This window comes from Gymnoscopelus braueri (assembly GCF_963280865.1).
Source record: "Gymnoscopelus braueri genome assembly, chromosome: 13".
NCBI classification, from domain to species: Eukaryota; Metazoa; Chordata; class Actinopteri; order Myctophiformes; family Myctophidae; genus Gymnoscopelus; species Gymnoscopelus braueri.
The window spans coordinates 51,220,842-51,247,065 of NC_137615.1; the positions used below are offsets into that span (position 1 = coordinate 51,220,842).

Below are 26,224 nucleotides of genomic sequence, written 5' to 3' on the forward strand. Positions count from 1 at the left end.
CGACCGTATAGCGGCTTTCCGCTATCTGTAAGTTAGTGAGTAAGGAAGTAGGTCGGAGTGGCTTATTGTCTCTATCGGCGTAGAACGAGGGTGTCTATCTCCTTTTCAATGTGCCAAACCCCTGAGAGATGGATTGCTATGAGGTGGAGCGCCCCACCTACCATCACCTCCCAGTACTTAACGATAGCAAGCTGTGCTACTCATTCGGGATCGAACCCAGAACTTTGCGGTCCAAAGGCGAGTGCTCTACTGTCTGAGCTAACGGGGCACTGTGTTTTTGAGTTGCCTGAAGCAATTGAAATGGCCTTAGTGAAGTTTTATACTTGGTACTGTAGCTCACTGGTGCCATGCACCGAAAATAGCAGATCTACAACCACCAAAAATGATGTACAAGCTCACTACAACCGGACTGATCTTTGCATCTTGACAACAGCTAGCCTGGTTCAGTGGTGTTTTAACGGACCTTGCAACGTCATAGAATAGGATAGGATAGGCATGCATGCAGTAGGCATCAGTCCCATTTTTATGCCATAAATCCCAGTAATCAGTCAGATTGCAGTCTTTGTCTCGATTTTGTCCCGTCATAGTATTTTATAATTATTATATTGGTCTGAGCTTGTAGATCGACTATTTTTGGTGTTTTTGCAGCCAAAACCGCATGGCACTATTTTGACTGACTCCTTCAAGCCTCTGTCCTGGTCTAGTCCGCTCTCTCTCCCGCTACTTGGCCCTATGACCGCCCAGGCTGACCAGGGCAAAAAAAAACCTCTCTGACCCAACACCCCTAATAAACCTTAATCCTCCCCTAACCCTCCTGACCTCTTGTGAGATAGAGGGAATCGTTTCCCCTAATTTCCTGTAACACACAAACACGCGCACACACACACACACACACACACACACACACACACACACACACACTCACACTCACACTCACACTCACACTCACACTCACACACACACACACACACACACACACACACACACACACACACACCATCCAGTCAGCCGGTCGGTGACAGCAGGCTCACAGACGGTCAGTGTGTCTGCCCTGTGTCACATTGAGTGGTCCTCGTGGCACAGTGTGACTGTGGCGTCTCTGTGGAGTCTTTGACCATATAAGTCATTGAGGATTGCAGCCTGACCCTCTGAGGTCATCGTAGGCTGTTCCACACAGACCGCCTCTTTGACCCACTGACGATCGCCATTTCCCATAAACTCTCCCCCCTTGTGTGTGCTTGTGTGTGTGTGTGTGTGTGTGTGTGTGTGTGTGTTTTTTGTATTTCTCCTTAGTTTTATTCTCATTTTGTGTGTTTTTGTTTTCAAGGCAGTTTAGTTTCAATTTGATTCACAAGCAGGTTTGCTAGTTTCAGTTTAGTTTTTACTGTTACATTTTTCGGGGGATTTAGTTTTGAGTTTCAGTTTTAGTGTATGAATACAAACACAACAGTTTGTGATGGTAATTGACTCATAGTCTTTGAGACATCTGTCTCAATAAACATGGGAACCAAAGCCTCCTCATGCTTGTTCTATTGCCGCATTTGACCAAAAATATGTTTTCTACATATCAGTTTTATAAACACAGTTTCTTTTCCATTTTTTTGTCTAGTTTGTATTTGTTAACTGAAGTGTTTTTTTTCACACCTAGTTTTGTTTCTAGTTTAGTTTCATTTAACTCTAATCACCCATTTGTGCTCGACGCCTTCATGCGATGACATGTAAATCAGTCTTGAATATCTCTGGGCAATCATGCATGCACACAGACTGTGTGTGTGTGTGTGTGTGTGTGTGTGTGTGTGTGTGTGTGTGTGTGTGTGTGCGTGTGCGTGCAACTCAGCTTTCACATGCTCCTGTGTTTGGGTTGGCGACTCCAGCATGTGGTGTGCGAGTATGACCGCACACTCCTCTGCGCACATTTGCAGGGCCCTTTTATTTACATACCGTGGTGTTACTGTGCTTGCTTCCCCCTCCCTCCCTGAAGTCTCTCCGCTGGTTGGCTGGCTGGGGGGGGGGCCTGTACTTCATCTGCAGTGAAACCCCCACGCCAACTTTCATTCACACAGTCGAGCATTTCTGTTGTTGGGGATTTGAGGACGTGCTCGTGCGTTGTTGACATTCTTGTTGAGCCATTAGAGCAGCCAGTGGTTCTCTGGACCACTGGCATGTTTCTTGCAAACCTCAAGGTCCACCCCACCTCCCCCACACCAGTCTATATATATATATAGTATATATTTAGTAAGGCATAACAGTCATTTTTTTTAAAATTTTATCACATTTTAATTAATACTTCACATGAATGATCTTAAAGTCAGAATTATACTTACTTGCGCACAAGGCATATAAGGCATTGCAAATAGAAGCTAATAACGTGTGCAGTGAGTGCATGACACAAAGTGCACTCAGTGCAAAGTATATCAAGCCCTTAACTGTCACTGGCCGCGTTTCCCAAAGAGATTCGTAGAGATGCTGCGTTGAGCATCTGCGCAGGTTCTACGACGGGTCTTACGTGTGTCCACACAATCTGCGCAGTACCATAGCAGCCACGTAGATTTCAGCTCATGCGAAGCCTACGCAGCTTGCGTAAGAGCCTGGGACCCGGTGAAACCTACGCTCTACCCTCATTAGTAGCAGCTGGTTGTGCCCAACGTGCAATCGCTTCCCACGTCCACGGCGTTACGTGTCTGCTAAAACTACATTTGGGAGACAGAATGGCGTATCCTACTCTCCTCCTACTTCTGCGAGAGGCGTAGCCCTGCAGTGCTGGCCTACGAAGCAGTTTGTTACTAGCGCCCTGGGCCGGTAGTAACACCCATCGTAGCGAAATAGATCTATGAAAAGACCGACCGACCGACCGACCACACACACACACACACACACACACACATTTAATTTATATATATATATATATATATATATGTATATGTATATGTATATGTATATGTATATGTGTATATATATATATATACATATACATATACATATACATATACATATATATATATATATACACACACACACACACACACACACACACACACACACACACACACACACACACACACACACACACACACACACACACACAACGCGGGCAGCTGCGCTGCTTCTAGCCCTGATTCAGAGCGTTAGTGGGTACAGCCACACATGTCCTTAAAGCGTCCGTCAAGTTTCCGTACGGACGCCGGAAGTCCCATCCACTCCCATGTTAAGTTTAAAACCGGAAGTACCGTTCCGTTTTTTTTTTAACATGGGAGTGGATGGGACCTCCGGCGTCCGTACGGCAACTTGACGGACGCTTTACGGACATGTGTGGCTGTAGTTCACTAATGCTCTGAACCAGGGCTTCGTCCTCTATATGCATGAACCCGAAGTTTACAAATTGTACTCTCACGGATGATCCGATCGTCTGAAAAAAATATTAAGCATATGCCAAGTTAACTAAAGGTATATAAATGATGCTGAGCTAAACATGTTTACTTAATTTCGAAGTTTTATAGTTAAACGTTATGATGAAAGTCCCCAGTTCCTCTCACAAAGTGACAGCTGTTGCGCTCGCCATGTTTATGAATGGTTAAAACATCTTTTGAAACTAGCAGATCTACAAGCTCACAACACTTCACAAGCTTGTAGATCTGCTATTTTCAAAAGATTTTAATACATATTAATTTTGGGAAATGGGACATTCTGCATTCCTTTTGGTATTTTAAGTATATTTAATTTACTTGCATAATGGGGACACTTTAGTGTTTTATTTACCTTGCAGATGTCAACTCACCACTGTAATTTCATTCATAAATATATTATTCAAAAGTTGTATTTGGAGTGGACTGCTTCAGGACATCTGACAGTTGCCTCTGGTATTTTTATGATCCATTTCACTTTCGCAAAGGGTGTTTAAACTGCTGTGTAGCGTAGGACAGCCCTACGTAGTTTACGTAGGCTTTACGTAGACTTCGTCCAGGAGGTCTTTACGTCTATGCTGTCTCACGAATGTAGTTTTAGCACACACGTAACGAGAACCTACGACGATGGTATCTCCTGAAGCCAGTTTAGCTGGCACGTTGGGCACACACAGCTGCTACTAACGAAGATAGGGCGTGGCGGGGTTGCTACTGCGCAGGTGCGTGGAGGCTCTCACGCAGCTTCTAGGCTACGCAGGAGCTCAAATTCGTTTGGGAAACCTGGCCATTGTCACTTCAAGCTTTTCCCTCATACTACGCCTATTAGTTTGACATTTTCTTAAATTTGATTGATTTATGAAATAGTATTTCAACATATTGATACATTTAACAAAAGGTACAATATATAATCAATCAAATGACCTGACAAAGATGTAGTAACATTGAAACATTGTCAAATATGTTGCCTGCACCCTGTCAATAAAAGAAAAGGCATCTGCTCCTGAGATGCACCGGACCAGCCTGAGTCTGGCTTGAGGCACGGTGGAACCCCCTTTTGTTCTTGACTAGTGAATTTTTGTTTCTAATATTTAGATTTTTTTTCCACTGGCATATTTACAGGTGGTCCACCTGTAAATATGCCATGGACCACACCACTGGTTAACACGCTAACTGCATTAATGGCCTGCGTTTTCACTTGGATCAGCAGGAAACCTCGTGAACACACAGACAGACAACCGATCCGTGAGTAAACGCCAGGCGGTCAGCCAAAGCTGACCACAATCCAGCTCTTGTCGCGGTCGTGGAACAACTTTACGGGATTGCGCCCACTTCTCGCTTTGCCCTTCAGATTATCCGCCCTAGTCCTAACTAGTCGCTCGCCTCTCATTGAAAATGAATTAGTAGACGCTCGGGTGGCGCAGTGTTAAAAGTAGCTGCCCACCACCACGGAGGCCATGGGTTCAAATCCGGCTTTGTCAAGCGTCTCCGTCTACACGAACACAGTTGGCCCCGTGTTCAGGGCAGGGAAGCCGGGCGGGGAGGGTGATAATTGGCACTGCACGTAATCCCACGGGCTGGGGTGGCACCTGTCAGCAGGGAGGAGTAGGACGAAGGTTCTACGTCCTCCCGGTGGGGGCTCCTCACTGGCGGGTGAGTCAGTAGGATACGACAGCAGTGACAACACAGAAATGTGTGTGGGGAGGAATACATTTTTCATAACGACTAAAATGGGGAGAAAAATGGGTAATAAAAAGAAAATGAGGCTCCCCGTCTGAAAAGCGCTTTAGAGCGTTGATTTGTTTAGCGCTGCGATGGCTGTGCGGAACGGAACGTACAGAGGAGCGAGGGAGAGGGTAGAAGGAGGAGTGGAGCCTGTTCTTGTCTGCCCTTCTTTGTACATAACGTTACGTGCCTGACGTGGGTGGGTCTTATCACGGCGTTCCGGTCGGCTGATAAGCGTGTGGCGTGAGCATAAGCCACGGGAGGCGTCGGGCTGCGTCATGCGTGGGCAGCGAGGACGAGCAGCTATCCGATGGAATGTGTTCCTCTGCAGTGGAGTTGAAACGTCCCGCCTGGTCGACCAGGTCGTTGCTCATCAAAATGTAGGCCTGCGTCTGACACAGGGTACAGGAAACCTGATTAACTAGCTTCCAACCTGGCGTCCCGATTTGAGGCATTTCATCATTATACTCTCTGTTAAAGGGGATATTTGTTTACTGGCGACCCATCATAATTGGTCCGCGACCCAAAGATGACCCACTGTTTGTGAAGCATAGTGACATAAGGTGCATTTTTTGTATTGTGCATAATGAATGTAAAGTATACAACGATACAAGGAACATTTATTCCTTCAAAATGATGAAAGGCAGACAATACTAGAATGTGTTTGAATAGAAAACACTTTTTTATTGCTAATAAAGAGAACATTTTGAAAACATTCTCTTTCCTCTTTATTACTGTACCGAAACCGTGACTCAAAACAGAGGTTCGGACCGAACAGTGGGCTAACTGAACCGTTGCACCTCTAGTATCAACATGAGGAAAATATACTTTTTGAAAGTTTATATTGCACACATATTACAAGTGTTTGGATCAGCCGGTTGTTTCATTGCAGTTCTCTCTCTCTCTCTGTCTCTTTCTCTCTCTCTCTCTCTCTGTGTGTGTGCGTGGCTGTTTTCTTTCAATGTTTTGGATATGAATTGACCACAGGTCATTAAAGTTCAGAGGCTAATGTATTAGAGAGACATGGAAGGCTGCAGTGGTGTGGTCGTTGGGAGGCGTTTGCTGTTCAGCCCCTAGCCTAGAAGCAGAGTGGTGGATGGTGAATGGAGTCGGGGGAGGATAGAACGTCTAGCCACTCTACCAGACGAAAAATAGAGATTGGGGGGTTACAGAGAAAGAGAGGAAGACAGAAATCTAAGAGTAAATAGAGGGCTGGATGGACACGCAAGTTCAGAGAGTTACGGAGGGATTCGATTCCTCCCTCCACCCGCTTTCTCCCTCTTTCTCTCCGATCACTCTCAAACCCCCTTCCCCTCACTTTTCATTTTATTTTACTAGTTACTTTGCAGATATGAAGTATTATATTATAAATCATACATTAACCACTTTAGCCCCATCTTATACCTAGGCTATTTGAAAATAGCCGATCTACAAGCTCACAACGTGTCGCACTGCGACGCGTTGTGGGCTTGTAGATCGGCTATTTTAGTACTATTTTAGTACATTTTAGTACTTTTACTTTTGGTACTTTAAGTACATTTTGATACCAATACTTTTGTACTTTTACTCAAGTCAAATTGAATTCTGGACTTTTCCTCTGGATGGACACGCGAGTTCAGAGAGTTACGGAGGGCTTTCTCCCTCTTCCTCTCTCCGTCTACCACTCTCAAACCCCCCTCCCCTCACTTTTCATTTTATTTTACGTTCCCCTGGGGGAGAGAGGGGCACAATGGAGCCTCCCACTCTGAGGAACAATGGTCCTGGGGAAAGGAAACGTAGACGACCTCCCCCCTCTCGCTCAAAGTCCCTGCTTTGTTCCCCACCACAACTCTCCCACTGCCTAGGAGAGGCTGTGTCAACAGCAGACCCCCAAGCCCCCCCCCCCCCCCCCGCACTCTGACACCCGTGTCACGGCCGGAGTTGCACTCAAACGCCCTCCCAGGTCACTCCTGATTTACGCTCGTGTTGCCGCGCACACTGCGTCGTGCTGCGAAAAACAGCCGATCCGATACTGTAGTTGGTACCAGTGGGGTAAAGTAACTAAGTACATAAAATAAAAAATAATCCACCACTGGTAATGTGTTGCACTACTAGACAAATGAAGTGCCCTCTTGGCCTTGGGGTTCCCCCTGGGGTCTGTACTTTCCTTTTTTCCCCCTTCTGCGTCGAATCTCTTAATGGTGAGCTTGTAGATCGGCTATTTCCGGCACGCAACACGGGTGCACAGCTAAGTATAACCAAGGCTAGGCTCACGTGCGCTCTCTCTCCTGCGTATCCTCCTCCGGTGTGCCTCCTCTCCGTGGGTTTCCAGTAAGAACGCTCTCCTGCAGAGAGCCTCTCCGCTCATTCATGCGACACACACACACACACACACACACACACACACACACACACACACACACACACACACACACACACACACACACACACACACACACACACACACACACCACTTACCCAGTGGTCAGGGGTCATTACACTCGCACTGGAACACAGCCAAATCTACTAGCAGCGCCACACACACACACACACACACACACACACACACACACACACGTGGTTCTCACACATTTTCATGTCGAGGATCCACAAATTGATACATATATTTGGACCCCCAGTGTTTTTGCCAGGTTAGCTTTAGATTTTGTCTACAATTCTACATCTCTATTAGTTTAGGCGGAGAGAGTGAAACCTGCGATCTGAACGTGCATTCTGATACATTCTTTCATTGGGTTAATAACCTCTAGCTGGTGACATAATACTGAAACTGCCGGGGAACCCCTGGAAACCCCCTCAAGGACCACTACTTTAAGCGTTTATCAATTCATCGTCTCTTCTCCCTTCTACGGACATCAGATTAATATGTGGTACGCCATGGGTGGGGGTCCCACGTGAAGCCATGGGTGGGGGTCCCACGTGAAGCCATGGGTGGGGGTCCCACGTGAAGGCCGCATGGAAGAAGTAAAAAAAAGTGATGACGAGGAAGGAGCTAGTTGTCAGGAAACGACAACCTTGCTCTCTAATCACGAACCCCCCCCCCCTACCCCCCGCCCCCCCCCCAACGCACCCCCTTACAGCAGCTCTTCCTGGGTTAGGATTAGAAGGAAGTGCGTTCAGATGCCCTGCCTGTGTGTGTGTGTGTGTGTGTGCGCACGCACGCATGCACGCATGCACGCACACACGCATGCACACATGTTCTGCAGGACGAGGCTGCTAGGATCAAAGGATTCGTACTTTGTTGTGTGCCGGTGCCGTGCCAGAAATAGCCGATCTATATGTCACGGAGCTTATCAATAAGCTGTGAGCTCATAGATCGCCTATTTTCAGCATCGTATGAGCATAAATCAAAGCTAGAGAGAGAGAGACTTTACCACTTGAACCCTAGCATGCCTATTTTGGGCGGAACGTTAGCCAAAAACAGCAGATCTACAAGCTCCCGACGCGTCGCACTGCAACGCGCTTTGAGCTTGTAAATCGGCTATTTTGGGGGCGAAGGGACTTCTGTAATTTGCTTGAAGTTGTTAAGGCTCAGGAGAAAAACGGTTGGAATGTAATTAGGTGCGCAGAATTGGATTAAAAGCGAAGAAGATCACAGCCTCACCGACACCCTCTGAACCACGTAATGAATGCTGCTTCTAGCTGTCGGTTGTCTCTCTTGGTGTCTTGTGTGCACGTCATTCAAAAACCAATTTGTTGAGGGGAGGGGCTGGGAGAGAGCTTGTTTTGGTTCACTCAAAGGCATCGAGGCTCGTGAGGCGCACGCCAAAGCCAGCCGCCAGGCAAGCGAGTGCCCGCTCCAAATTGTCAAATATTACGTAATACCAAATTGTCAAATATTACGTAAGAAAGAGGCAAACATTGTGAACAATGTTTATCTGTGGAACCGAGTAAAACTAAATGCAATTCCTGCAATTCCAAGCGCTTGTCGGGGTGGGGTGGGGGGGGGTCCCCATTTCAAATATGATTATTTTGGGGGCGGCCGCGGCACTGAAACGTTTGAGAACTCTTGAGCTAGAGGCAGGGTCCGTGGGAAGGGTGGACGTGCTGAATTTGAGAGCGTTGATGCCAAACACTTGATAACGTGGAGGAGACAGAAAGTAGAGCTAGCACGCTACTGTGCCTATTTGCATTAAGTAACATTTTTATTTAATTTCAAATGCATTTAGTTATACTTATGTTAACTTTATGAACTTAAAAACAAATACATAAAAAATAAAAAAGACAATAGAATGTTAATACTAGTCATTAAGCTCCTAATATAGACTGAAGTAATTAAAGCGGGTCATGTTTGCACGTTTGGAATTGTAACAGCTGAAATCAATAATATATCAGTATTCTGATATTAACCTGCGTGCCGCATTAAGTGAAGGTAGGGGCCGCATGTGGCCCCCAGGCCGCCAGTTGCCCATAGTGTCAATGTTATGTGGCTTGTACACAGCTAAAGCAAACCGATCGAACAGATCTGTATTTACATCTCGTCTGATGGCGGTGTAACTTGTCGCCGCGTCTAGACACCCGAGGAAGAAACGCGCGTGGGGGAGGGGGGAGGGGGGCAGTCCGGCCAAGAAGCCAACGGGCCACTTTTGTTTCCCACCAACCACCAGACCATCGTCATTGTCCCTCTGTCCCGGAGCGCAGATAAGGCACAAATACACCCTCCCTCCCTCCCTAAGGTGAGGGAGCCTATTATATGGCTGCGGGCTGGGTGAGTAGCCTATATAGTCCCCAGGCTGCTCCCCCCATCAGTGGTGCAAAGTAACTAAGTATATTTACTCAAGTACTGTACTTAAGTACAATTCTGAGGTATTTTTTACTTTACTGGAGTATTCCTAATTTGCAGTACTTTTACTTCTACTCCACTGCATCTCAGAGGCAAATGTGGTGCTTTTACTCCACTACAATTATTTGAAAACTTTAGTTACTAGTTACTTTGTATTTTTTGATTATTATTACTAAACATAAATTAACCACTCAGCCCTATATACATTTCAGCCGTTTGAAAATAGCCGATCTACAAGCTCGCAGCTTGTAGATCTGCTATTTTCTAAATATATTTATATATTTGAAAACTTGAAATGGGACATTCTGCATAATGAGTACTTTTACTTTTAGTACTTTAAGTACATTTTGATACCAATACTTTTGTACTTTCCCTCAAGTACATTTTGAATTCTGGACTTTTACTTGTAACAGAGTATTTATATACGGCAGTATTGGTACTTTTACTTAAGTAAAACATTTGAGTGCTTTTTACACCACTGCCCCCCATCCATTCACTCCAGCAGATAAGAAAGTGGCCATGCTCCTTCCCTGGGCAAACACCCACACATGCTGTTTAAGCTTCCTGTGTTCCCGTGCCAGGGTTCTGGGAAGGCCACAGGCGGTGGGGAGGGTAGGGGGTTGGAGTGAACTCTCCAGACACTGATGGGGCTGTCCAGGGTTTTCCTCTGAAAGCCGTCCAATCTTCAAACAGCCGGCCGTCTCCGATATGATAGGAGCTGGAGGAAGTGCAGTTTGGCCTTAAAGTCATGTGGGGCCGTTTCCTTTTTTTGCCAGAAGGTTGGATCTCTCTCCAACGGGGTCCTTGACCGCTGTCACGCACGGGATGAGTCATATCTGACGGGAAGAAATGCTGCGGCCGATGTTGCCAGGTTGTGCGAGAGAAATATGCGACCGGGTCTATGAAAACAAGCCCGAAAGAAGGGACTATAGGCCACATGAGCACTTTAAACCGATATACATCGGCTAGCCGATGTAAGAAGACGATGTATAAAGTAGCTCGGATTGTAGATCTGCTATTTTCAAGACAATTCTTGAAAAAAGTTGATCATTGTGGAATATGTTTTAAACATTTTATCAACACAAATATGGTATTTTCAGATGGGGGTCCGCATAAATTCATATTAATTCGGGGGTCCTTGACATGAAAATGTTTGTGAACCACTGGTTTAAACTACACTTTTAGAACAAGCCCAAAAAACACTTCAACCAATTCAACTAACAATATTTCCAAGCGACTTAACAGAAGTCGCAGAAAGCCCAAAGACGCTTATAATTCGCGGACATGGCAACACTGACTGCACCCTAAAAGCCGAGGGGGAAGCATGCAACTTGTCCAATCTACAAGCTCACAATGTCGAGAGCTTGTACAGTAGATTTATTTTTATTTTTTCGCGCCTAACTTATGACATGAATCGGGCGTTAGAATTGAGCTCGAGCCATGCCAGAGAGGAGAGCCCATACCAGACTAATGCTAGAGCCGTGCAATTTGAAACCACACGCGACATGACACGACCGCCACTGCGCTGGATGGAGTCCCACTTTATCAGCCAGATGACGGCGTGTGTTGTTTTATATGGCTCCCCTTTCTAAAAAATCCAGTCCCGCGGTCTGCTTATAATTAGAACAGCAGATTGTTCCGCTGGCGATAAAAGTCCAGATTGCGGTGTGGGAATCAAAGGCTGCAATTTTTTTCCCAGGGAACCCGTTTTTGACACGGTGTCTTGATCTGTTCCTTTTCGGAGGACGGTTCAAAAGAAATCCTGGCCCGGTCTCTTCCAGCACGCCATGGGTGACAGCTGTGGGATAACATGGCGTCCTGTGATTTTTAGCCGTGCTCGTTTATTGCACAAGTGCAGCCGTTCAGGAGGGCCTGAAAAGAAACAAAAAGACTTTCGGAGGCGTTGGCTGTTCTTTTATGGACAGACATATAATCATAGTTTTGATACTCACAGCGGTTGTCTATTTTTAGACCCGAGATTTTTTTTTACAACGGGTTCCGTTTCAGCCGGTTTGTACCGGCTTAAATGGCTCGGTTGCGTGTGCCACTGGTCCCAGGGAGACTTCTCGAAATTTGCAGACGGGGGCAAAAAGCGCTGCCGTTGCCCCGGCATTCTTGTGGCAGCAAATCCATGGTACGGTTCTACTTTCAGCTCAAATTATAAAGAGATATGGAGTCCCTGCGAATGTTGAAACTGAAACAACACTCCAGTTTTGCTGTCGCAACTCTCTCTCTCTCTCCAAACAAACATTAAAAATAACTTAACGCAAACATCAGCAGATGAAAGTCAATCCAGCTTACTTGCTGCAATATTCAGCATTTGACTCTGGCTAACTTAGCCATCATTGACATATCGAGGCAACTCTCCAGTCAGGTTCGCCTCGTTAACCACTTTGGGGATGTCATTATAGGTGAACGTTAAAAAAAAATCCACAATTGTTTCATAAAAAGGTCAAGCAGATTTCACATTTTTCAGAAATGGCCAAAATGGGGGGTCTGCGTAAGCTCACAGCTCATCGCCCCGAGACACGTCGGCTTGTTGATCAGTTATTTTCACTATTCGCCATATGACCAAGTATCTCTAGGGCTTACAGTAAACAGAGCAATGCTGTTTGACTTTGTAGTGACCAAACAGTCATTCTCATGATTCTCACTCTACGTGTGTGTGTGTGTGTGTGTGTGTGTGTGTGTGTGTGTGTGTGTGTGTGTGTGTGTGTGTGTGTGTGTGTGTGTGTGTGTGTGTGTGTGTGTGTGTGTGTGTGTGTGTGTGTGTGTGTGTGTGTGTGTGTGTGTGTGTGTGTGTGTGTGTGTGTGTGTGTGTGTGTGTGTGTGTGTGTGTAATTCTGCTCTGTATTAGCCCCCTGTGGCCTGACCTTTTTACCTCTTGTGACCTCTGATAGTAAACGGTCTCCACTGGGGTCAGACTCACCTTGCACACACACACAAACATACACACACGGATGTAGTAACCGGTGACTCTCAACCTTTTTAATTTCAAGGACCCCCAGTTTGGTATGAATTAAGCCATTTAATGCCATTTGATACCATTTAAAATTCTGGGACCCCGATTCGCATTGTAAAATCCTCAGTGTTACTTTAACTCTGAGAGTGTACAAATGGAATCAAATGGACCCGTTCCATTTGTACACTCTCAGAGTTACAGACTCGTAAGGGTCCTTTTGGTTCCTAACTATCAATCTCAATATGGGACCCCAGGGGTCCCTAAACCCCATCAGCCAATCAGACCGCGGCCCCCAACAACAGCTGTGCGTTTTTTGTTTGCTGTATTCACCCAACCACGACAAAAAACAACAATTGTGCTTCTGACCGATCGGGTGACAAGGCCGCCCCCCGTCATAAATCCCCCCCCCACTCTGTGTCTCTGTCCCGAGGGTGTTTTGTTAACCTTCGACCCCGGCGTGACTTCTACCGGCCAGGTCACAAGACAGTGGGGACCGCAGACCCTTTTGATGTTCTGCCACAGAGACAGAGACAGAGACACAGAGAGAGAGACCCCCCTCCGTCCTCTGAGACCCAGAGGGAGGGGACAATGTTTCTGTCACACTGTGGGGGGACTCTAGACACAAAAAAAAAAGGCTTCGAACCCCGGTGTCACACATGACGGAGATGTCCATCCGTCCTCGGGCGAGGAGGCAGACAGCGAGGCGTCTCTCGCGTCGCCCGCAGCGCTCCCTCACACACGCCTCGCGACCCTTACACCCTTGCACACCACACACACACACATGCACTGTCGCTTTTCTTTGCGTTTGTACCGGTTGCACAGTTTGTCGCTGACACTTTCTTTTGTTTTGGGGCGGGATACAGTGAGGACACTGTAACCTGGTGTTGGGTGTTGTTTTTTCTGCATAGTGCAGGAAAGTTGTATACTTGTGGTTCGAGACCAAAAAGATAAATTATAATGTTTGCCTGGGGACCCAAACTAGTGAAAATAGCAGATCTGTAAGCTTGTAGATCTGCTATTTTCACTACTTCTTCAACATATTATTTGATTTTATTTATGAAATACTTTTGAAAAATGTTGGAATTGTTTTTAATTGATGAAAAGTTGTGGTTTTTTTTGAATCACCATCATCTTTTGAAACAAATATATATTTTTCAAATGTAGGAAACGGGAAAAAAGGGGATGTTTACTCGCGACCCATAAAACATACACTGTTTGGGAAACAGTGGTGTATACTATCGTATACTGTTATTGATATGGTGCTTCTTATTGTTATTTCTTACCTTTGTGTTGCTGTGTCTGACAGTACTTTCCTTGCTCTGTATCTGTAACTTTTGTAACTCAACTGCTGTAATTCCCCCACGGGAAGATATCTATCAAAGCACCTCAGACCTAGCATGTTTGTACTGTACACACAAAAATGCACACATACATGTACACACACACTGAATTGTGGGAGGGCTTTGTGTGGAATGACCTCGTGTGTACTGTCATAAAGGTCCTCTTCTCTCGCATTTCGGCGGCGTTTTCGGCCGCACGTGACCCAGAGCGCTTTCCCGTCGAATCTGTGTGGGGTTCCAAACAAAGCCGCCCGTTCTGCTCGGTGCGGTTTTCAGCAGGCCCAGGCTTTGCGTTTAATCGGCGCGCCGTTGTTAATGTCACGCGGCCGGTTGAAAAAGACGAATTCACTGCGAGGAACAGTCACTGAGCCCTCCGGGAGCCAAGGTCATCCTGAAGGTCACAGTGACTCAGCACATCACAATCAGAGCTTTGAGCATTTACAGAAGTATTGGATTGTACTGTATATTACACTGGTTCTAAGCATGAGGTTCAGGGACCCCCAGGGGTCCTTGACGGGGTCCCAGGGTGTCCCCGGGACCAAATGGACCCTTACAGCAAGGGTTCCCAAACGTTTCATTGCTGCGACCCCCCAAAAGAATTCTGCATAGTGCACTATGCAGAGTTCATATTTGAACTGGGAACCCCCAAAAATAATCATATTTGAACTGGGGAACCCCCTACCCTGACAAGCACTTGGAATTGTAGGCATTACATTTAGTTTGACTCGGTTCCACAGATAAATATTGTGAAATAGCCGAACTACAAGCTCGCAAGTCGCAACACCTCACACTGCAAGGCGTTGTGAGATTGTCGGCTATTTTCACAATGTTTGCCTCTTTCCTACGTAATATTTGGCCAATTTGGTATTGAAAAGGTCTTAAAAGTCATTAAATTGTCACTGTAGAAATGTGCAAATACCCTGTATACACTTATACTGTATGTTGGTTTGTCTACTGCCGAGTGAGAAAACAATGTTGCGCATTTAGCCAATCATCTGGGGGGACCCCCAAAATAATTTGGGGACCCCGACCCCCCCCCCCCCCAGTTTGGGAGCTACTTCCTTTCAGGTCTCTTGCAGTGGAGTTCTGGCTGGTTGAGAGGACCAATAAGACGGCTACGTCGACATACGTCTCTACGTATATTACGTCTATTTATAGTATATTTATTAATTGATTGGTAACCAGCTGTGTAAAAGGCCTGCATAATCATTGTTTTTCTGTGTGTGTGTTTTTGTGTGCAGAGTTGCTGGGTTCCACCAAGAGGCTGAATGTCAACTACCAGGACTCTGACGGGTAAGTAGATGAGGTCGACGCTATAAAAACACTTCTTTTCAGGACCCGCTCCCCGTGGCGAGGCCTCCGTTCGGGCCAAGTTTCACCGCCGAATCCAGTCATTATGCTGTTCCCTGCGCGTCTATAAAATGGCTATTTTCCACTATGCAATGGGTCCTGGCTCGCACGGCTCATGTAGCGCAATGAGAAACTGAGGCTAAAGCGCACACATGGAACGCTGGGTGCGTTGCCTGTCGTCTCGTGTCGGGTGGAAACCTCATATGTCCAAAACTGTAACTTTTCAGGATTCAAATTCAAAAGCATCAAAAGTAGCAGATCCACACGTTTCGAGCTTGTGGATCTGCTACTTTGGATGCTTTTGTGCGACGCTGTAGTGTGATCAAGTAGGGCGTTAATTTACAAAAAAAAAAAAACTGAAAAAGTTTAAATATGGAGATAAGAGGTTTCTGCCCGCCAGCGACACTAAAGGCGGCTTTCCATATACATGGACTTACCTAGCCCCACCCCACACCGCCCACCACAGCAACGGTTTCCACTACAATGAAGTGGGTAGAGTGGTGTGTAAGTGGTACTAAATTGGTGCCTAAAAAGTACCCAGTCTTGGGTAGGTCTGAGCTGGGCTAAGCGGGGCTAAAGCTGTGACTGCTACTGATTGGTCGGCTCACAGCTGTGTCTGTCCACTCAGGTCTCTGTAAAATGTAAACACCACGGTAGCAGTGTTGCCATGTCCACTTATTATAAGCGACATTGGGCTTATTTTTCTGTAAAGTTGCTTGTAAATATTGGTAGTACTTTTACTCCACTACAATTATCTGAAAACGTATTAGTTACTAGTTACTTTTCAGATATAAATGATTACATTATAAAACATACATTAACCACTTAAGCCCTATTTTATACCTAGGCTATTTGAAAATAGCCACAACGCATCGCATCATTGTAGATTTGCTATTTTCAAACATTTTAGTACTTACTTTTGGTACCTTAAGTACATTTTGATACCAATAGTTTTTGTACTTTTACTCAAGTAATTCCAGACTTTCACTTGTAGATGCTTCTACATTGCAGTATTGATACTTTTACTTAAGTAAAACATTTGAGTACTTTTTCCACCACTGCTTGTTTCTAAAATGTAGTTGATTATTTGGGGCTTGTTTCCATATGTTGTTGAAACCAGTGGTTCTTAAACATTTTCATGTCAAGGACCCCCAAATTAATATGTATTTGTCAACATTATATATGTATATATATTTTTTAAATAGCAGATGCACACACTCACAATGCGTCGCATCGCTACGCGTTGTGAGTTTGTAGATCTGATATTTTCAAATAGCCGTAGATAGTCGCTTCTTTTGGGATTGTTTTCATAGACCTGATTGCTTATTTTTTTCTGCTAAACCTGGCAACAATGAATGTGCGACGATACACACTAATAATGTTTTTTTATATAAGTGATGGCAACGTGTTTAGACACCACACAGATCTTCCCAACAATAGCGAAGATTAAAGTCAGGGTGAACATGGACAAATAATAACTTAAGAGCCAAACTAGCTCTGAGGAAACACGCTAGCATTTAGGCTAACCCTGTAGCCTGAGGCTAAGTTGTGTGTTAAAGAAAGGGGCGTTGATTTCCTTCGGGAGGGGAGGGGAGGGTGGGGATTTTGCGAGTGGGGACTTTTGTGCAATGGAAACGCAAGACATTTTGAAGCGGTGCGGTTCTGGACTGTACTGGACAGTGTCGTGCTTAAGCTGTGATGGAAAAGCGGCTTATGCTCAGTGGTTTAAAGTAACTAAGTATGTCTACTCAAGTACTGTACTGTAAAAAAGGATACTTTTGCTTTACTGAAGTATTTCCCTTTACTTCTACTCCACTACTTCTACTCAAAGTAAATATTGTACTTCCTACTCCACTACAATTATTTGACTTTAGTTACTCGTCCTTTGCATATTTAGATTATTATTACAAAACCTATTTTTATCATAATTAGCTCTATTTCCTACAGTCGTTATTCAGTCGTGAAAAGTTTGACGAAACAAAAAGGGGGATATTTACTCGCGGCCCATAACATTTGCTCCGCGACCCAGACATGGGTCCCGACCCACCGTTTGGGAAACAGTACATTACAGTACTTCCAGCAGTGCGTGCACTGTGTATGTGCTGCTGGGCGGACGGCTCGGCCTTTGGCGGTCTGACGTGTTTAGCCGAGTCGGCGTGTGTTCAAATGAAGTGGTGACTGTTGTCTGGAGGACAGGCGTGAGGTGTCACACCGCTCAAAACATGTCATTTAGCGCCGTCAGGGCTGTTGTTTTCGTTTCTATACTTCCAGCTGGGTTCCCAGAATCCAGGGGCTGCGCGGTCGGTCTGCTAAACCTTACGTTACCCCAACGTTACTGTGGAACTGGAAAACGCTGACTGAGTCGTAATGTTTTTACTTCCCTTCCTCGTATTAACCCATTAAGACCGGGAACACGTTTGTGTAACCACCATCATGTTATAGTTTGTCTATTCAAAAATAGCAGATCTATGCTATATGAGCTTGTAGATCTGCTATTTTTGAAAAATGGTGAAATCTTTGAATATATATATTTTTAAAGCAAACATTTTTAACTCAAATCTTTGCTGCTGGGGGATTCTACAAATGTCTTCTAAGTCTTAACATTTTTGGAAAAACGTAGGTTTCTATATCAGTGATTCTCAAACTTTTTCATGTCAAGGACCCCCAAAATGATATATATTTCGCCTCGGACCACCATCTCAAAATATGTTGTTCCAGGGACCCCCCAGAAGCAAAGATTTGTGTTAAAAAAATATATATATTCAAAGATTTGCACACATTTTCAGGATTTTTCAAAAATAGCAGATCTACAAGCTCAAGCGCTATGAGCTTGTATATCTGCTATTTTTGAATAGCCAAAGTATAAAATAATGGTTAAAGTGGTGACACAGACGCGTTCCCGGTCTTAATGGGTTAAGCGGCCGAGGGAAAAGCAAGGTCTGGCTCCTTCCCTCATCAATATTTCTCTTTGTGGGAATTACTTTAGATCTAATTCAGCACGTTCTTGGTTTCTCCGTATTTTCTCACCGTTCTGCTTCACTGGGATGTCTGTAGGTTGGAATACATTCAGAAAGTGATGTTGAACTTTTGTAGAACCTTGGCTTCGTTTAGCTACCAGTGCATGGTGTGAGCTTGTTGATTTATTTTCAAATAGCCAATGTGTATGGTTTCATTAAAAAGTGGTTAAACTGATTTTGAGGCTATATTGACATATTTTGCCAGGGTCCCCCTGGAGCCCCCTCAGGGTAGCCCTGGGGGTCCCCGCCTGACCTCACTTTGAGAACCACTGTCTTAGATGACTGACCACATGAAGTATTGCTAATAAATAACTACAAACAAAGCAGTTCCTGTTAGCAAATGAGTGCGCTGGTACTTAATCCATGAAGACCGGGAACGCATCTGTGTCATTTTAAGATTTCTTTGGGCTATTCAAAAATAGCAGATCTACAAGCTCATAGTGCGGCACCGAGTGCCACGCTATGAGCTTGTAGATCTGCTATTTTTGAATAGCCAAATGCCGTGCCCAGAATACCGTAGGTCCGCTATAGGGTTCGGGAGGTTAAAGATCTAGGCAGACTCTACTTTGATTGTGTCTACGCATTAGAATGCCTAGACACAATCGATTCAAACTGGCGACAATTTAAATCGATTTAATAAAAGATTTATCACGATGCAAAATGACAATTCAGGATCTTTGTAAGAGAATTCATGAAAAAAAGGGTTTTCAGTCATTTGTTACTGTTTTGAAAAGAGGATAAGAGAAAACACAGTATTGTAAAAACAAACAAAAAAGAGAAGAAAATACTGGATTTGTGTAAGAGAAATAATAAAAGAAAATGTTTTTTTCCATGTGTCTGGAAAAACATTTTGTGTTAAAAAAATCTTGAAAAATCATATCGTGAACCTAGTATCGTGATTCGTATCGTGAGTTGAGTGAATCGTTACATGCCTAATTGTGTCCGTTTATTATGTCCTAAAAGTGTGATTTTGAGAATCCAGTGAATGGACTCACTCACTACTTGTGGTTCCTCGCTCATGGAGCACGTACAGCCATATTTGGCACTTATATCATTATATATATATATTAACCTAAAGTTATGCCAAAGTTAGAATTTAATTGATAATGAAATAAAAGATAAATGACTAAATACATTAAATGAATGGTTAAATAAACAAATGTTTTTTTATGACATTATGATTTTGTAATCAGTACATTTTGTAATTGAAGTACGGTAAAACAGTTTCTCATTTCGTTATCATATCTATTTGATATTCAATTAATATTTGATATATAGTATTTACTTTGTAACTCTGGGAGTGTAAATGAACACTTTTAGGATTTAACTGAGTGCCGGGCTTTGTTTACAACCGGCGATATAAATGACTTAATAACCCGCCCTCCCCTCCGGACAAAACAACTGTCAAAGTCGGAGCCTTCTTGGCCTAAGTAAACAGCGTTCGGCCTCACAAAAGCCCTGGAGAGCAAGCAGACGTGAGGACCCTCTTTTAGATAAACCCCCATGACCCCCGAGGGAGCAGTAAAAACTAAAGAAAACCCTGAAAAAAATGAGGTTTTTAGTGGAGCGTCGACATTGGCACGCTGTATATCACTGAGCCATGCAGCCCCTGGTCATGTTTAAGTGCTGTCCAAAAAAGCCCCACCCCTCCCCTGCGTTTTGTCGGCGTCTCTGAGGACAAGGGGGGCTTTGAGAGGGGGGTGGGGGGGGTGGTGGTGGTCGGACCGGACCCCTCGTTGGGGTCAGGGGGGTCAGCAGCAGTGGGCTTGGGGAGAAGAGGGCTGGGCCGTGGTGATTAGATAGCGTTGTTTACAAAGAGCTCAGTGCGGTGATGACAGCCAGGCTGTCTGGACTGTGGAGACGGCCAGAGGAAGGAGAAATGAGCTGGGGAAATGACGTTTGGGTTTTAAGACGCATGTGATGATATGTTTTGGGGGCGCGTGACATTAGCTTATGTCTGAGAGATGAGAGATAATTAGCTGTTTTCCCTCCTTCTCTCGTGTGTGTGCGTGCGCGCGCGCGCGCGTGTGTGTGTGTGTACTTGTAGTACTATACTTGTGAGGGCCAAATCAAATGTCCCTTCAGGTATTGTAGAAATTGAGAAATAATAATGAATTGCATTTTTATAGCGCTTTCCTAAGTACTCACTTACTCAAAGCGCTTACAATGAATCATTCATACATTGGGAGGTGAAGCGGCGAACAGTCAACGCCAGCATCCTCACTTTTCCCACATTTACACACCCATGGTGGCAAGCTAGCGCCGACCGACACATTGGAGGCAATGTAGGGTTCAGTGTCTTGCCCAAGGACACCTCGACATGTGGACAGGAGGAGCCGGGATTCGAACCGCCGACCCACGGATCATTGGATGACCTGCTCTACCTCCTGAGCCACAGCCGCCCACATGGGCTGAGAAATAGACATTGTGGACATTGAGGACATTTCTCCTTGCTGTTTTAGGTTTAAAAAGATTTGGGGAGTTAAAGGCTTACAATTGGGAAAAGATTCAGGTTGAGTTTAGGCTTAGGTTTAGGCTTAGGGTTAGGCATTTTGAGGTTAGGGTTAGAGATACTGATTTATTCTAAATTGCACACCGGTGTTGTGCACCAAAAATAGCTGATTTATAAGCTCACAACGTGTCACACTGCGACTTGTTACCGAACTTGTAGATCTGTTTTTCCGATGGGCGGCACAGCTGGGCCAAATAACTCTGGCTTTATGGTCAGGGTTACAAGAAGTGCCCTTTTATAAAATGTACGTCCTAAAATGTGCTTCACAAGTATAGAAATACTGTGTGTGTGTGTGTGTGTGTGTGTGTGTGTGTGTGTGTGTGTGTGAGAGTTGTATCTAATAGCTTCCGTGGGGAATGCGAGTCTCGATGAAGTGGAGGGAAGGGTCTTTCATTATTCATTAGTGCTCTTGGCATCGCGCTGCGTTGCTTTAAACACAGACCAGCAAAATGCCGAGTGGTTAAGCTACCATCCCTAAGTTTTAACCACTTGAACCCCATATACGCCGTTGACCGGGATCCCCCATGGCTCTCTCCTCGACCCCCTCCTTGTGGCAGATCTACGAGCTCACACTGTTGTAGAGCTTGTAGATCTGCTATTTTTGGTGTGTTCGCTTACTTCACCCAATGTTCACTAGTGTTGGGATCCTTTTAGGATTTTAACGATTGGCGTTGGTTCTCAACGTGGGGTCCGGGGACCCCCAGGGGTCCTTGGGGGGTTCCAGGGGGTCCCCAGCTAAAGTCGTTAACATAGCATCACAATCATTTTACCCACTTTATCCATTTATATGTTGGCTATTCAAAAATAGCAGATATACAAGCTCACAGCGCGGCACATCTGCTATTTTTGAAATTCTTTGAAAAATATAGAAATGTTTTGGTAAAGTTCGAATAATTTTGATTTATTTTACACAGATCTTCTCTTTTAGGGGTCCCTGGCACAAAACATTTTCAGATGGGGGGGTCTGTGGCCAAATACCAATTTGGGGGTCCTTGGCTTGAAAAAGTTTGAGAACCACTGCTTTAAGGATTCCTATATATTCCTATATACTATATGGTACAGGGTTACTTGGGGGGGTTGCACACTTAGGGGTCTGTAACACTCACACAGTTATGGCGGTCCTTGAAATTAGAAAAGTTTAATTGATCCAACATTGAGGAACCGTTCCTCAATGTTGGATTTGGTTCCTTCGGTTCTTGAAATTAGAAAAGTTTAATTGATCCAACATTGAGGAACCGTTCATCAATGTTGGATTTGGTTCCTTCGGTTCCGGATCGTAACCCTAATAATGTTCGCCTGACATAACCCAGAATATGGACGCTAGGGTTCATGTGGTTAACGTGTGTCTCTCATGACAGAAAGAGGTCATTGCAACGGCGTCTAAACTTCAACAAAGATGGCAACACTTCTAGTTTCCAATCCGGTGTGCCATCTGCTTCAAATAACTTTATTGATTGTATTAACATACTCTACCATACACATTGGTTGAAGTAACATTTTATTCATTAAGATAAGACTTGTGTGTGTAGCTCTAAAATGCAACTGAGAGTGTACAAATGGAGTCGTCTAAGTACACAGATGTGAGACGCAGCAATCAGAGCCCAGCATCTTAACACAACATCCCTCCACACACACACACACACACACACACACACACACACACACACACACACAATAATAGCCCATAGGCCCTGTGACGCTCTCAGCCTCCATTAGTTTATGCCAGGTCATGTTTACGTGCAGCCATGCACTCAGTCACTGTGTTTACAAGGTTAATCTTTCAAGTTTATGGCCGCCATGTACGTGGTTTATGGCTGTACACACACGCATGCATGCACGTGCGCACGCACACACACACACACACACACACACACACACACACACACACACACACACACACACACACACACACACACACACACACACACACACACACACAGGCGCATCTGGGAACTTTTGTGCTAATATCACCAGTCTGTTGTGCCTGTTAGTTAGCTCTGTGTACGATATAACTGTGTGTGTGTGTGTGTGTGCAATGTAGTGAACCCTAGCGTCCCTACTCCCTATTCAGTGAAGATAGCAGATCCTCAAGCTCACAACGCTTTGCAATAGGACATGCAAGCAGCTTTCAGATCGGCTATTTTCAAATAACCTTAGTATAAAAGTGGTTAATGACATAAGGGATCAAAATATGGATATAATATAACCATGTAAAGCAGGACATCTTGAATTGAGGAGCATTTGTCTCTTCATCCCTGTATATTTCTGACGCTATATGGTGTCATTCTACTGTGTATTGACAGTAGAGAGAGACAAACATGTCAATGTAGCAGTGGTGGAAAAAGTACCCAAATGTTTTACTTAAGTAAAAGTATCAATACTGCAATGTAGAAGTGCTCTGGAAGTACAAAAGTTTTGGTATCAAAATGTACTTAAAGTACCAAAAGTAAAAAGTAACTAACGTTGTGAGCTTGTAGATCGGCTATTTTCTACATTGTTTTTACTACGTTGTGAGCTTGTAGATCGGCTATTTTCAAATAGCCTAGGTATAAAACGGGGCTAAAGTGATTAATGTATGTTTTACAATGTAATAATTTATATCTGCAAAGTAACTAGTAACTAAAGTTTTCAAATAATTGTAGTGGAGTAAAAGTACAATATTTGCCTCTGAGATGTAGTGGAGTAGAAGTAAAAGTTTTGACAATTGGAAATACTCCAGTAAAGTAAAAGTACCTCAAAACTGTACTTAAGTACAGGACTTGAGTAAATGTACTTAGTTACTTTACACCACTGCAAAGTAGTCATGAAAAACATTGTTGACAGTGTGCCACACGGTTGTTAACGGACGCCCACATTGACATCCATGAGGCTCTGGATGCCCATGTCAAATGTTTCTGTCTAGGGTTGAGATCCGGAACCGGTAGGAACCGGATCCAACATTGAGGAACCGGAATCGGTTCCATTCACATTTGAAACCGTTTCCGGAACCGGTTTAACACACTGTCAGAGCATGATAATGTGGACTCCGCGTCTTTTTAACTCTTGAGAGTGTACAAATGGAACAAAATGGACCCACATGGGTCCATTTGCACCGCTGTAGTGTGATCAAGTAGAGCGTTAATTTACGAAAAAAACACAAAAACTTAAAATATGGAGATAACAGGTTTCTGCCCGACAGGGACGATATAGTATTACATTATATTACATTTTGGTGCTGTTTAGAGAAGACATGTCACTGAGGTCTGTGCCATGCTGTTGGCAAGACAGACAGACAGACAGACTTGTTGCAAGCCTGTTACTCAACGCTGACTTAGTGGAGGTGTGGCAGATAATATTAGACGTGACCCAACTCATTTACTGTGTGTGTGTGTGTGTGTGTGTGTGTGTGTGTGTGTGTGTGTGTGTGTGTGTGTGTGTGTGTGTGTGTGTGTGTGTGTGTGTGTGTGTGTGTGTGTGTGTGTGTGTGTGTGTGTGTGTGTGTGTGTGTGTGTGTGTGTGTGTGAGACTATACTTGTGTGGACCAGAGGCCCCCACAAGTATAGTAGATCTTGAGAAATAGACATTGTGATTGTCCTGGTCCCCACAAGAATTTAGAGATGGGTCTAAAATATTCAGGTTAGTTTTAGACATCTGGAGGTTAGGTTTAGCGACACGTTGTGAGCTTGCAGATCAGCACTTTTTTTGGCTTTAGGCTTAGTAAATAGCAAAAATATCAATATCCTAAAATGTTGATGTTTGTATTTTGCGTGCGTGTGTGCATGGATTTGCACATGTACGTCAGTGCCAGTGTGTGTAAATATTTAGGGTATTTATATGCTTGCCTTCGTGTGTGTGTTTTTGTGTGTTTTTGTGTGTGTGCGCGCCCGCTCCTCCCTGTGTGTACTCCCACCCCCATTCCTGAGAAAAGCCAAAATGTGCAAACAAACCGCCCGCTGTGCTGCTGTAACATGTGAAAAGAAGGGCCACCTCTTTCTCTCCGCCCGCGTTCGTTCCCCTGTGAGACAAATTAGTGTTTGAGTCTCCAGGCTTGGCTCATGTGTGCGTGGCCAGGCAGCCAGCCGGCCTGTGTGTGTGTGTGTGTGTGTGTGTGTGTGTGTGTGTGTGTGTGTGTGTGTGTGTGTGTGTGTGTGTGTGTGTGTGTGTGTGTGTGTGTGTGTGTGTGTGTGTGTGTGTGTGTGTGTGTGTGTGTGTGTGTGTGTGTGTGTGTGTGTGTGGTTGGTTTCCATGGAGAACGTTGCTGCAATGGGTCGGCGGGCTGCATGGCCGTGCTGGATGGCTGTGGTGGAAAGTAACTAAGTACATTTACTTAAGTACTATACTGAGTATTTCCAATTTCCACTTACTTTTGCTCCACTGCATCTCAGAGGAAAATATTGTACTTTTACTCCACTACAATTATTTGAACTTTGAACTACTTTGCAGATATAAATTATGATATCGTGAAACATACGTTAACCACTTTAGCCCTATTTTCTATATAGGCTATTTGAAAATAGCAGATCTGCAAGCTCACAACGCGTCTCGTTAACGCGTCGCATCGCAAGTATTTCTATATTGCGGTATTGGTACTTTTACTTAAGCAAATCATTTGAGTACTTTTTCCACGATCGATGGATGGATGGATGGCTATGAGGAGGAGCCGTTTGGCTGTGGTGGAAAGTAACTTTAGTTCATTTACTAAAGACCAATTTTGAGGTACTTTGACTTTACTTGAGCATGGCCATTTTCCCAATACTTTATACTTCTACTCTCAGAGGCAAATATTGTACTTTTTTTTAACTCCACTACATGTGGATGGGTCTAGTTACTAGTAATCTCTCTCAAGAGTTACTTGAGATTTAGAATATTATTACAAAAAAACATGCACTTAAGGACTTGTTTTATACTTCGGCTATTCAGAAATAGCTGATCTACAAGCTCACAAACGTGGCGCATTTTTGAATGAGTTTGAAAAAGTTTGAAAACGATGTGTATTTTTTACTTCGGTAACGCAATTGGTAGTTTTACAAAAAAAACACTTCTTCCAGTATTGTCGTTTGGAAGCTGTAGTCTTTTGTAATGACAGCCCCCCCCGCTCTGCCGAGAGGAACCAGGCCTCTGCCAGCAGCCGTCGGCTGACATCTGAGACAGAGCAAAGCCC

At 44.5% G+C, this 26,224-nt stretch overlaps 1 protein-coding gene across 3 annotated transcripts in view; it reads left to right on the forward strand.

Annotated features, from left to right (window-relative positions):
• Window positions 1-26,224, forward strand: part of caskin2 (CASK interacting protein 2) — a 134,150-nt gene that overhangs the window by 39,273 nt on the left and 68,653 nt on the right. For all 3 annotated transcript variants that reach the window (XM_080446445.1, XM_080446446.1, XM_080446447.1), the window contains exon 3: window positions 15,447-15,498. In XM_080446445.1, coding sequence (XP_080302571.1) covers window positions 15,447-15,498 — 52 coding nt within the window. The remainder of the gene's footprint in view (window positions 1-15,446; window positions 15,499-26,224) is intronic.